Source organism: Rhinoraja longicauda, chromosome 4 (genome assembly GCF_053455715.1).
Source record: "Rhinoraja longicauda isolate Sanriku21f chromosome 4, sRhiLon1.1, whole genome shotgun sequence".
Classification (NCBI taxonomy): Eukaryota; Metazoa; Chordata; class Chondrichthyes; order Rajiformes; family Arhynchobatidae; genus Rhinoraja; species Rhinoraja longicauda.
The window spans coordinates 34924367-34938340 of NC_135956.1; the positions used below are offsets into that span (position 1 = coordinate 34924367).

At 42.7% G+C, this 13974-nt stretch overlaps 1 protein-coding gene across 4 annotated transcripts in view; it reads right to left on the minus strand.

Annotated features, from left to right (window-relative positions):
* The window catches only part of arhgap28 (Rho GTPase activating protein 28), a 191218-nt gene that overhangs the window by 17275 nt on the left and 159969 nt on the right, over positions 1-13974 (minus strand). For all 4 annotated transcript variants that reach the window (XM_078398591.1, XM_078398589.1, XM_078398588.1 and 1 more), the window contains exons 5-8: positions 13389-13549; positions 11280-11445; positions 10244-10335; positions 5343-5420 (exon numbers count right to left, since the gene is read on the minus strand). In XM_078398591.1, the coding sequence (XP_078254717.1) occupies positions 5343-5420; positions 10244-10335; positions 11280-11445; positions 13389-13549 (497 nt within the window). The remainder of the gene's footprint in view (positions 1-5342; positions 5421-10243; positions 10336-11279; positions 11446-13388; positions 13550-13974) is intronic.

The following is a 13974-nucleotide window of genomic DNA, read 5'->3' on the forward strand; positions in this document are numbered from 1 at the left end:
AAACTACAGTGCAGATTCCAAAAGCTGAACTCACTAAAGGAAAGCAGGCAACCTTGTAAAAGAAAGATTAAAACGATTACTGTCCCTGGTTTAAATGAGTCAGAAGAGGGTGGTTCTTTTAACAATCCTTGTTCCCTGTGATGCAGGGCAGCCAGGATCTTACCATACAGTGGACCTGAAAGCCTAAATGGTCATCTCCTTTAATGTTCCTGCATGCATCTGTAGTCCCCTGCTGTCAGCTTCCCTCCTCCATAAGACTTACAAATAGGAGGAATTTCTTTAGCCAGAGTCTGGTGAACCTGTGGTATGAATTGCCACAGATAGTTGTGGAGGCCAAGTCATTGGGTATTTTTAAAGCGGAGATTGATAGGTTCTTGATTTAGAAATATAGAAAATAGGTGCAGTAGGCCATTCAGCCCTTCGAGCCAGCACCGCCATTCAATATGAGCATGGCTGATCATCCAAAATCAAAGTTCAAAATTTGTTAGGGTGTCCTTGGTTATGGGAAGAAGGCAAGATAATGGGGTTGAGGGGTAAAAATAGATCAGTCACGACCGAATGGCAGATCAATGGGCCAAATGACCTAATTCAGCTTCTATGTCTTATGGTCTTAAATATCACTTATAAACCCTGTTACGTTAAGAAAAAAAATCCCATTCGGAAATCTCATAAAAGCAAAATAGATTTTGTTTTAATTCACTTCTCAGTAATAGCTTATCTTCAATGTCATCCTAAAATAAATATTTCAATAACTTTAAATCCTTACCATTCAAGAAAGAGAAAACTCCAAAAAAGTGATTCCACTTTAGTCCACTAGGTTGGTCATTAATTTAGTAAATAACAGGGTATGCTAAATGATTAATTTCTAGCCTGCTTTGCAGAGTTAAATATTTAATCCTGGAGTAGTCAAGTCCACTAAAAATTTGTGAAATAACTTTGGTATTTAGTATTTGGGTGAAGACTTCAGTGTCCATTCCTCCTGAACATTTGTTAACTGTAGGAATGTTGTGTGGGTCCATGGTGAACAGAGGGAGCTCAGGGTGATTCAGAATGCCAAATGAATATCGGCCAAGAAGATAAGACTCCAGTGAGGGTCCTCGAGTGACCTCTGAAGGCTGAATTAATCAGCTAATGCACATTTCAGAAATTTGGCCACAGTTATGAAAGGAATTGCATTAAAGATTGCAGAGGCAAGTAATAGATTAGAAGTGAAGTAAAAATTGTAAGTGAATAATTGGATGTGGCGCAGAAATCTAAAAGCAAAGGAATCTTGCCAAGATTCTTTACCTTAATCAATTTAATCATCAATTAGCCAATTAGATCGGGGCCGCTCCAAGTGGTCGAGCGCATGGATTAGACGCAGCCTGCATCAGTACTGGGCAACTGAGCTGTGGTGGAGGGCATCAATAACATCGCCTGGCCAGCACTACTCCTGCAACCGGAACCCAGTGCAACCACCGGGACAACAGGCCTTTATGACTCTAACATTTTTAACATCTTTTTTAACTTGAACCCGAAATATAGCAACTCTTGTGTACTGCCTCAGTGTAATCTACTATTCTTACACTCTTGTACATGTATGATTACGCCTATGTATAGTAATATTTTTACTGAAACGCATGTAAGAAAGGAATTTCACTGTACATAAGTACATGTGACAATAAAGCACCATTGAATCATTGAGGTATTTTGCTTTTTCCAGCAAAACCTTCATCTTAACTTTAACCCCTTGACATGAATGGCAGTCATTTTGATGGACATGGGAACCGCACCCAATAATGGGAACAGTACAAGGCCATTCATCTTCTGTGGTCTTACCATTCTACGTGTGCAAAAGTGCTTCCTGATTTTAATCCTAAATGCCCAGCTCTAATTTTGTTTGGATTTATCTGCTAGAGGAACTAGATATACTGTAAATATCATTTCAAATATGTTTATAACTTTTAAGAACAATTAAATCTTCATGCATATTCCTAGGTTGAAGCCAATTTTAAGAAGGCTCATTTAACTCTTAAAACAACATGTATTATAGAACATAAAATGGTGCAGCACAGGAACAGGCTCTTCAATCCACAATGTCTGTGCTGAACCTGTTGCCAGATTAAACTCCTCTGCCTTGTGTGATCAATAACCCTCTGTTCCCTGCATATCAATGTGCCTATCCAATAGTCTCTAGAATGCCATTATCACATCTGCCTCCACCATCACCCTTGCAGCACATTCCAGGCACCCTTCACTGCAGGAGGATGAGGGGAGATCTTAAAGAGGTATTCAAAATCATGAGAGGAATAGATTGGGGTAGATGCACAGTCTTTTGCAGTAGGGAAATCGAGGACCAGAGGGCATAGGTTCAAGGTGACATGGAAAAGATTTAATAGGAATCAGAGGGGTAACTTTTTCACACAAAGGGTGGTGGGTGTATGGAACAAGCTGCCAGAGGAGGTAGTTGAAGCTGGGACTATCCCATCGTTTAAGAAACAGTTAGACAGGTACATGGATACGACAGGATTGGAGGGATATGGACCAAGCACGGGCAAATGGGACTAGTGTAGCTGGGTCATTGTTGACCGGTGTGGGCAAGTTGGGCCAAAGGACCTGTTTCCACACTGTATCACTCTATGACTCTGTGGTAAAAACCTGCCCCACTCATATCCTTTAAATTTTGCCACTCTCACCTTTAAGCTAGGCCCTCTAGACTTTGACATTTCCACACTGGGAGAAAGGTTTTCAAGAATCTCTATTGTGTCTATTGTGCCGAGACAGACACATAAATCTCTACGCTCCACACAATTTGTTGTCTTTCAAAAGAAGAAAATATCATCTGCTCATGAGCTGGAATGAAAGGGGTTAATGGTGCAAGTGATGGAGTTAATAGATTGGTTTATGTAAGAAGATAACTGCAGATGCTGGTTTACACCAAAGATAGACACAAAATGCTGGAGTAGCTCAGCGGAACAGGCAGCATCTCTGGATAAAAGGAATGGACGACGTTTCCAGTAAAGACCCTTCTTCAGTCTGAAGACGAGTCTCGACCCAAAAGCATTTTATGTCTATCTAATGGATTGGTTCGTTGGTTGAAGAAGAGGGAAAACTATGGAAGAAGGGTAACAATGAATGGGTGAGAGGGGAGGATGAAAGGCCTAGATTAAGAAGTAATTGAATGAGGTAGAGGCTGTATAGAAAATGTTTCAACTAGAATAACAGAATGGGCCAAATGGCCTGAGCTTTTTTCAGGAGAGATGAAAAGGAGTGAAGGGGGGGACTAATATGAAAGGTTTTTTTCCCCAAAAATTTAAAAGCACTTTGTTTGACTGCCCCTGTAATCAATAATTAGAATTGTACGGGAAAAGTTCTTGACCTCGTTCTGGCAGTAAACTGAAGCAAACCAAACGTGAACCTTGATTTGAATTTGCACTGGCACTCAGATAGATGGGTGCAAAGTGAGCAATACTCCATCATGACTGTGGCCTTGCAAGGTCAAGGAAATTTTAACTCCTGGGTCTCAGTCTAGGACCAGTAAGGCTGTGGCCCAAACCATCAGGAGTCATGGTGCAGGATATAAATGGCTGCTAGAATCACCGGGCAGGGCATGTGGTTGCAGGACTGGGGAAACATGTGTGCAGTGGGAGAGAGAACATTGGTCTGAAGGGAAAGACCATGTCTTTTTGACCATTCGGGCCATTATCAAAACCTGCGTTACAAAGTTAAAGGGGGACACTGGACCTGCAAAGGTAGGGCGTAGTCATGACAGAATGGGCCAAATGGCCTCCTCAATGAAATAAACCTCCAGGATTCCATGAGGTTCTGCAGCCAAATTTAAATGCTGCCCATCTGTTTGGGTCCTGCTGGTCTCTGAATGATACCTGAAACGTGGCTGGGAAACCACGAGAAGGCAAAGCATGCAAATCTGTTAATGTGATACCACGATGGACTGATGTGAATTTTCCAAATTCCTTCAGTTCTTTCGGCTCTTCGGAGAATATGTTTGGTACGCATGCAACTTGCAGTCTTCCAATGTACATATAAGGCAACAGGAGGACACCACACAAACATCTAAGGAAATGCTCAGAGGATTAGTCACTCGTGAGTATCTTCCATTCCACTCCAAGCAGCCTCATTTTAACAAGAAACACAGATAAGAATGAGAAACATTGATGCAAACTGTGCAATTCAACAATTTTGCTATCGTTTCACGTCATCTGGCATTCAAAACTAGTTCCAATTATTGATTGGGTATGCAAGTCAGTGAACCCTATGTCATTTTATATTCAGCAATATCCACTTCTTAGATAACCGGTTCATTAAAACATTGCAGAAATCAAAATAGGCATCGTTATTTTAAGTAAAACCAGCATTTGTTGTTGCATTAGCTGCTCCAGTTTATTTTCCAATTATTCTTGCATTATTCTCCTCAAAACTGAAAATAAACCTGCATTTCCTCCGAAGATTTACAATTTCAAGTTTTAGTGTGGTCTATTTAATTCCTTGTTTTATATCCTGGTAATATTTTACTACCATCCTGGAGATAGACACAAAAAGCTGGAGTAACTCAGTGGGACAGGCAGCATCTCTGGAGAGAAGGAATGGGTGACGTTTCGGGTCGAGATCCTTCTTCATCCTGGATTTGAACTTCTTCTGTCTTGTGTTTTTCCTATTTGTTGGGCACGAGTCATCATCTACACTTGTACAATATCACCCTTCAGCCTCCTGCGCTCTAAAGAATAAAATCCTAGCCTGCCAATCCTAGCTCAGCCTTTCAAGTCCTGGCAATATCCTCGTAAATTTTCTCAGTCTTCTTTCCAGCTTAATTACATCCTTCCTATAGCACGGTGGCCAAAACTGATATAGTACCCCAAATGTGTCCTCACCAACACCTTGTGCACCTGTAACATAACTTCCTAACTTCCAGACTCAAAACCCTTATTGATGATTACTTCTTTTTCTTGATTTCAACATTTGGAATTATTTCTTGGTGATTTGAGGTGTTTTAACTAAATAATTTCTTTAAAAAACATTTATATTTTTTATTATTATGTCATAGAGTCATAGAGTGATACAGTGTAGAAACAGGCCCTTCAGCCCAACTTGCCCAAGCCAGCCAACATGTCCCAGCTACACTAGTCCCACCTGTCAGCATTTGGTCCATATCCCTCCAAACCTGCCCTATCCATGTATTTAACTCTTTACAAAGAGTTTCTAAGAGTTTCTACCTGGGACATTTACAACAGTTGAAAAGCCTGTGACAGCAATGATCATTTATTGCCAAGCAGCCCCTTGCTGCTTTTGGTCATCACAGCATTGAAGACTGATTACGAGAAGGAAAACAGGAAGCATCTCCTTACCTTCACCCTTGAGGCAGATCCGGGCACTCGCAGAATTCCTTCAGCATCCAAGCCAGTTTCCTCCATTTTTGACAAAAGCTAGGACAGGGAATTGTTACACATTTAATCTACTCCCAATATTCCAACCAGATGAAACACATCTCAATCAAATTCGCAGCATTAGTTCTTCATAAAACAGGCCCTTTGACCCACCAAGTTTACGCCGACTGGCGATCCCCGCACATTTATACTATCCTATACTATCCTACACACTGGGGACAATTTTTTACATTTTTACCAAAGTCAATTAACCTACAAACCTGTACGTCTTTGGAGTGGAGAAACCGGACAAAACGGACAAAACCCATGCAGGTCATGGGGAGAACATACAAACTCTGTGCAGATGGCACCTGTAGTCAGGATCAAACCCGGGTCCCTGGCACTGTAAGGCAGCAACACTACCGCTGCACCACCTATGTGTTGGCTCAGGCAAAATCAAAAATCTGTTCTATGTACATGCGAAGGTGGTCATCAGGATGAAGGCGCGATGTTGGGTACACTGTTGCCCTCATTGTCTGGGGACTTGTGCACTGGGACCCATTGGACTAGTCCCATTTTGAATCCCCAGAAGAATTGGAAGATATCTCAGGGGACTACCAGGGCGAGGAGTGGCCATTAGGCATACCCGCGACAACTGGGATTGTTTTCCCGGGGCAGGGGTTGGCGTCAGGGGTTGAGGCTGAGGGGAGACCTAAAACTGTGAGAGGCATAGATAGGACAGTCAGAACCCTTCTCCCCAGAGCAGATCTGAGCAGAGAAATCAGTTTAATTGGGCTTCATATTCAGCACAGACATTGTGGCCCAAAGAGCCTATTCTTGTACTGTGCTGTGTGCTATACTCTATGTACAGCTTGGCTGTGAGCACCTCACATCTGAAACCAGGTTCTTCTCAGTTCTTGAGAAAGAGCATTGCATCCACAGTCTGAGCGGATAGGTGCTGAATGATGTGCAATTCATGCTTCGATTCCTTATCAATGAACGTTACCAAAATGGTATTGAAGTATGCATTATTGAGTATGAATTACACATGATTGAACACCTCAGTGCTCTGACTGAGTCCCCATGCATTAGCACATCAAACACATGGCAAATCCAGAATGAAAATTGCTAATCTTACAATCCAAAGTTAAGTCTCCATTTTTCAATGTTTAAATATTTCATCCTATAGTTTCGTTCAAAATCACCCAAAAATGTAGCACCAAATCATTGTTTTTTATTATATTTATATTGATCTTATATACATCGTATTGTTCTTATATTAGTCAGATTCTACATCAACTGGATTATTACAAAAGATTCAAGGAAATAAAACACTTATTTCTTCACACAGAAAATGAAAGACTTTTACTTCTAACAAAAGGCAAAGCAAAACTACCTGTGCGTGACCTACAAGTTAACAAGTCACAAAAGGGCCATGCCGATGCTCCCCAGCAAGTTACTAGTCTAAAGATTTCCAGATCTGTCTTTAAAATGTTATCTCTCCCGTCTTGGAGCCATAGATGTAACAGAAAGGACCCTCAGAATTATTAGGGTCATGTCCTGTTTTCCACTGGCTAAGTGCATCTTCCCTGGAATCCAGCCAAGGATAATGGCTTTATGTCTTAATTGCTTAAAAGCCTGTATTCACTGCTTATGTACAGGCAATCACCTCTACAGCTGAGAACACTCTTATAAGTGCTTTTACTGGATATTTCCTTTACAAATTCCAAAGGCAACCACTTACCAATTTTGTGAGGCCCTGGTCCCACAAAGCTCAGCACCCCACCTTATCCTCCCCAAGGCATTATATCTCTCTCAAGATAGGGAATCAAAAGTAAATGGAATATTCCAACTGGAGTCCAACCAAGGCCAATATATCTGTCAGATCAGTTCCCCACAATTGACTTTAACACCTCTTCAAAGATATTGTTGTGCTTAAATTTCCGGGGCATAATTTCATACCTTATGTTTATTAATATGCTCCTTATCGTATGTGCTAGGGGAACATATATTTTCAGTTAATCTTTTTTCAAATAAATATACACTCATTATCTCTAACCCAAAATGATGACAAATTTACTGATAATTTCCCATTTTATGAAAAAAGAACAAAGATCAGATAACTCTGAGCCAAGACATTCATTGGCAATGTTATTGTGGGCATGACTCTGGTCAGTTACATCGAGATGAAGTCTAGTGAACATGTGGGGTGTCCAAGCCTGTCATTCAAACTTATTTAACAAATTCAAGCCAAGTAGATCTAGGACTTAAGAGGACTGTCCAGAACTGTCTGGGTGGAGTTTTCACGTTCTCCCTGTGACTGCGTGGGTTTTCTCCGGGTGCTCCGGTTTCCTCCCACATCCCAAAGAGGTGCAGATTTGTAGGTGAATTGGATTCTGTCAATTGCCCCTTGTGTGTTGGGAGTGGATGAGAGAGTGGAATAACCTAGACCAGCGTGAACAGATAATCGATGGTTGGCATGGACTCGGTGGGCAGAAAGGCTGTTTCTATGCTGTATCTTTCAATTAATCAACCAATCAAGATGAGAACTAGGACAATAAATCACTCAAACCTTTAACAGCCATAGTTAAAGACAGATGAGGTGGAGGTTAATCCCATTGCTTTCACAAACTTCATGCAAGGTGAAATACAGTGCATTGAACCCTGCTTCTGAAAATCAATTATATTAAATTCAACAGGACCAAATTTCTGCAGAGTCCAGCATGGGCAGGTTGCCATTTTACTGCTGTTCCTGTGGATAGACACTGATCTAACTAGGGTTGCCAACTATCTCACTCCCAAATAAGGGACAAGGTGACGTCACCGCCCCGCGCCCCACGTGACCTCACCCAGCCAACGGCCACGTGTTCTCGCTCCACCAACGGCGGCTGCCCGGGCCGGGAAGCGGGTTACTACGCAACCTCTGTTAGGCGGCACCTACACTGTCCAGACCTACAATGTCCCCCGGGCCTAATACGGGACAAGGGCGGTCCCGTACGGGCCAAACTAATTTAGCCCAAAATACCGGATGTCCTGGCTCTATTCCCTTACATGCAGTCTCAGCTCAACCTTGGTGACTGAATTTTGCTTTTGTGATGGATTCATTCAGAATAACTATCTGATTTGACTAGAGCGACAGATTAGACTCTGATAAGACTATACATAAGATCCATAGCGCGGACTGGACATTGAAAACAGCGCTATAACATAGCGCCTCTTGCATGCGGGCTTAGTAGTCTATTTCTGTACACTCGCTAATCGGGGATGTGCTTAGATACAGGGATACTGTACTGGACTGTATGTTTAACTGTGCGTTTGCATGTGACAATAAAAGCATTATTGAATAAAAGCACTGATTGATAGTTATTCTCTTTCAAACCATTTAGATTTATATGACATAGAACACTGGGTGACACAGTGGCGCAACGGTAGAGTTGCTACTTCACAGCACCAGGGACCCGGGTTCGATCCTGACTACGGGTGTTGTCTGTGCGGAGTTTGCACATTTTCCCTGTGACCGCGTAGGTTTCCCCAGGTACTCGGGTCTCCTCCCACATTCCAAAGACAAGCAGGTGTGTAGGTTTTAAATGGCTTCTGTAAATTGCCCCGAGTGTGCAGGATAGAACTAGAGTACGGGTGATTGTTGGTCGGAGCGGGTTCAGTGGGCCAAAGGGCCTGTTTCCATGCTGTATCTCTAAACTAAACAGTACAGCACAGGAACAGGCCCTCCAACCCACAATGTCTGCACCGAACATGAAGCCAAGACCTCTGAACATTCATTCAGAGGAAATAGAATTAAGAGACCGTGAATCACCTAATGACCAAGAAGAAATCTGAAGTCAAGGGAACTTAAATTTTTAAATATTTAAACAGAATCAGATGATATATTTTTTTAAAGTGGACTCCTACTGAATTACTGCCAAAGGCATTGATGTTTTAGTGCCCTTTCCACCACACACCGACCCAGCTGAGCAGAGGAAGTGGTCGCTGATTCACAGCCAAGACGATCATCAGGAGGGGAGTAAACTACCACATTCTCCAGCAACTTTCTCTCTGTGGGAGTCTATCTGTAACCCACACAAATATACTCACAACCTAAAGCCTCGTCAGCAAAATCAATCCTCTCTTTGGTCCTTTAGCACACATTGCATTTATTTTGCAGACACAGTGGGTCAGCAGTAGAGTTGCTGCCTCACAGCACCAGGAACCCAGGGGCCGAACCTTACTAAGGGTGCTGTCCGTTGGGTGTTTGTACGTTCTCCCTGTGACCGCATGGGTTTTCTCCGGGTGCTCCGGTTTCATGACCATACTTTATTAGCCAAGTATGTTTTGCAACATACGAGGAATTTTATTTGTCACACAGTCATACCAATAAAAAACAACAAAACACACAAAATACATTTTAACATAAACATCCACCACAGCGACTCCTCCACATTCCTCACTGTGATGGAGGCAAAAAAAAGTTCAATCTCTTCCCTTCTTTCCTCCCACTTTCCAAAGACGTGCAAGTCTGTAGGTTAATTGGCTTGTGTAAATTCCCACTAGTGTGTACGATGCGAAAGTGGGATAACATAGAGTGTTTGGATGATTAATGTTCGGCGTGGACTCGGTGGGACTAAATATTGATTGCCAAGTGTTTGTGTGATCTGCAGCACACCTTCATGTCTGAAGAAGGGTCCCGACCCAAAACATCACCCATCCCATTTCTCCAGAGATGCTGCATGTCCCTCCGAGTTACTCCAGAACTTTGTGTCTATCTTGATGCTTGAGGTTTGATTAGATGGGCTTTGGGCTTCCTCACTATCCTTCCCCACACATTGCCAACATAACACAGGCACATTAATCCAATTGAACATTTCTCTTCAAACTATTGTACTTACCTTTTGAAAGATGAGAGGGATTTTTGTTCCTGGAATTTTCTTTTGATCATTTTCAAGCAATGTTGTGAGGGGAACACCAAAGAGCCCAGTTTCTGTAACAAAAATGAAGTATATATTTATTTGAAATATCTATCAGATTTTTGAATAGAGTCACAGAGTTGCATAGCACAGAATATCGATATTAGTCCCATTTGTTAATGTATCTTCAACTCATTTGATTCCTTCTATCCACCATTCTTAAAAAAATTAATTTGTGGCAAGAGGAGACACAGACTGCTGGAGTAGCTCAGCAGGTCATGCAGCATCGCAGAAGAACATGGATAGATGGCGTAGATGGATAGGTGGCGTTTCAGGTCGGGATCCTTCTTCAGACTTAATTTGGGAGGGGTGGGGGGGGGGGGGAAGAAACCTGGAAGAGAGGAGGTGTAGGAGAAAGCCTGGTAGGCAAAAGGACAACACAGGTGAGGAGGGTTATTTGATAGGCAGATGGTTGGATAAAGTTCCAGAAGGTGTGCGACAAAAGGATTGAAGAGTTGCGAATTGTGAAGCTAGAGGATTATGAGGCTGCTTCGTTTTATTTCATCAACTTCTTAACCAGAGAGTTTCAATTCAAATACTTTAGCATAAAATATCCAGATTGTCCATTCCGTAGTGTTCTGGAGGAGTGCATTTTAAATGCCATCGTTTGGCTGAGACTTTAGACCAAGGTCCCATCGGCCCTCCCAGAGGATATAATGTGCCCCATGGCACTGTTTTACAGGAGAGTTCTCCCCAAATCCACAGAGGTAAAACCCCAGATAAATTCAGGCAGCATCTCTGGAGAGAAGAAATGGGTGACGTTTCATGTTGAGATCCTTCTTCAGACTGAGAGTCAGGGGAGAGGGAGACATAGAGATATGGAAGGGTAAGAGGTGAAAACACACATCAAAGGGGACAATGCTCAAGCAAAATGGAACTAGAGCTTTATAATCTTAAACATACTTTGTATCTTTATCCAGCTCTGGGAAGAGTAAGGGGAGCATCAGAGCAAACTTACCCTTTGCTTTCATCCTCACAAGCCTATTCCTCTTCAGCTCCAACCCTAGTGCATCATAAAAAGTGGTTATCTCTATTAGAGCAAGGTTATGGATCTTTTTCATATCCTGACAGGACAGATCGCCAATCTGCGTTAACCCAAGTCTGTCTTTTGGGATGGTGAATTTCTGAAATTGAAACAGATCCACACAATTAGTGAACATTCTACACAATAAACTATAATTCCCTTGACAGAACAGCATTCGACATTAAAGTTGCTGAAGGGCGGAAGGTGGCCAGGGGAGGAGAGGGACGACGGTTCGCTGACCAGTTGGGACACAGGCGATGGCTGGAGGCCCTGCAGTAGCCTGGGGCTCGTCTGGATCAGGCGCCGCTCCAGAAGACCGAGTGCGCGGACCGGACAGAACTTTGAAAATGACGCCAAACCGGCCATTATAACATATTGTCTCAGGGGACAATTTCTATACACAATTGTACTAATCGGATATTGTGCTTAGGTGTGGTAATAATTGACTGAACTGTGTTAAAAAAAATTCATTGTCACTCTGTATATGTGATAATAAAGAACCATTGAACCTCTTAGTAGACATTGAATCAAAGAGAGAGCTTAGAATTTGCCCCGCGAAACATGACATTGTAATTCTGACCCTCTCTTTGACAAATAGCAATTCCATCAAGTTTACAGTTTCTACCATGGGGAGGCGGTGGGCAAAGACCAAATTACTGATGCAGCAGTGATTGTGTTATACTCTGCATGCAGAATTTGGTGCAACTGAAGTCAGGGGAATTGGATTTCAGAAGCAAAATGCAATATGTAGATACTACAATGCAGATTACTTCATCGGGCGGCACGGTGGCGCAGCGGTAGAGTTGCTGCCTCACAGCGAATGCAGCGCCAGAGACTCAGGTTCGATCCTGACTACGGGCGCCGTCTGTACGGAGTTTGTACGTTCTCCCCATGACCTGCGTGGGTTTTCTCCGAGATCTTCGGTTTCCTCCCACACTCCAAAGACGTACAGGTACGTAAGTTAATTGATTGGGTAAATGTAAAAATTGTCCCTAGTGCGTGTAGGATAGTGTTAATGTGCGGGTATCATTGGGATGCGCGGACTCGGTAGGCCGAAGGGCCTGTTTCCGCGCAGTATCTCTAAATCTAAATCTAAAATCAGGGGTGTCTGGCCTGAACAAAATCCTAAATCACTGGGTAATGGATCCTGATCTTGGGCGCTGCCTGTGTGAAGTTTGCACGTCCGTTCTGTGACTGCATGGGTTTCCTGCGAGTGAAACTGAAAAGAAAAGCTATCATACCCAGCTATCCAATTATAAACTGGTGTGGGAAAAAGCTGGGGAACATCTTCCTTCCTGGTTACTTCTTCACCAGTGTTTAAAAACTCATGGGAAGGGAATTTTACAAAGGGAAATATTTATTCATCTTTCATTCATTCACATTTACTAAAAAGAGAGCCATCTCCAAGTTTATACTTGGTATTTGCATGTGGATCCCAGGAGGAGCAGGATTTGGGCCTTATGTTTAAAGTGGTTTTTAGATACTGCCTTAGCTCACACATGCCTCATATATACCATGAAAGTCAACACATCTGGACTTAAAATCTGTTTTGAGTTTAGATACAGGGTGGAAACGGGTCCTTAGTCCATGCCGATCATCGATCACCTGTTCACATTAGTTTTATGTTATCCCACTTTCTCATCCACTTCACTACACATTAGGAGCAATTTACAGAGGCCAATTGACCTACAAATTCACTCATCTTTGAGATGTGAGAACAAACCGGAGACCTGGTGGAAACCCACATGGCCACAGGGAGAACGTGCAAACTCCACACAGGCAGCGCCTGAGATCAGGATTGAACCAGGGACTGTGGCGCTGTGAGGCAGCAGCTCTACCATCTGTGCTACTAAGCTGCTAAATTAATAGCAGACGCAGTTCCTTAGTACCACAAATTTTGCTGTCGAGTATCTCACATTTGGAGACATTGCTGGCATCAGCACACCGGAAGTGCAATGGGATAGCCTCACTTTTTGATCACAGTCTCTGCCAGGTAAGTATGTTTGATGAAGCAATTGAAGCACAATGAGCCTCTGCACTAACCGGTAACGTTGTATTGTTGGGCCGCTTAGTACAGTTGGTTCTGGGTTGCGGCAGTTTCTGAGCTGCCATCAGAGACTCGGAGTAGGGGATATCCCAGTTCAGGTCTTCTGTGATTTCAGCGTTGCTTTGCTGGCTTTCGATTGCATCATTTTTGATATTTTCTAATGCAAAAATCATTTTGGTTGGGTAAACAGTGCATAAAGACCAAAAAACACACATGCTAGCTGATAAATCACTATGACGTACTTTTGCAGTTAAATATTTCATCTGCTGTGAATAGCAAGATACTGAATAGTGCCAATTTGTGGGCCTTTACCCTCTGTTATTTACTTCCATAAGAGATTGAGCAAGTTGAGAGAGCATACGATGGAAAAACATTTACTGAAAGGGGTGGTGAAATAATGGTGCTTATACTTAGTAGAGACAAAGGAACTGCAGATGCTGGTTAATACGTGTTGGATCAAAGTCTTGATTAGCACAGGTGTCAGAGGTTACGGGGAGAAGGCAGGAGAATAGGGTTAGGAGGGAGAGATAGATCAGCCATGATTGAATGGCAGATTAGACTCGATAGGCCGAATGCCCTAAT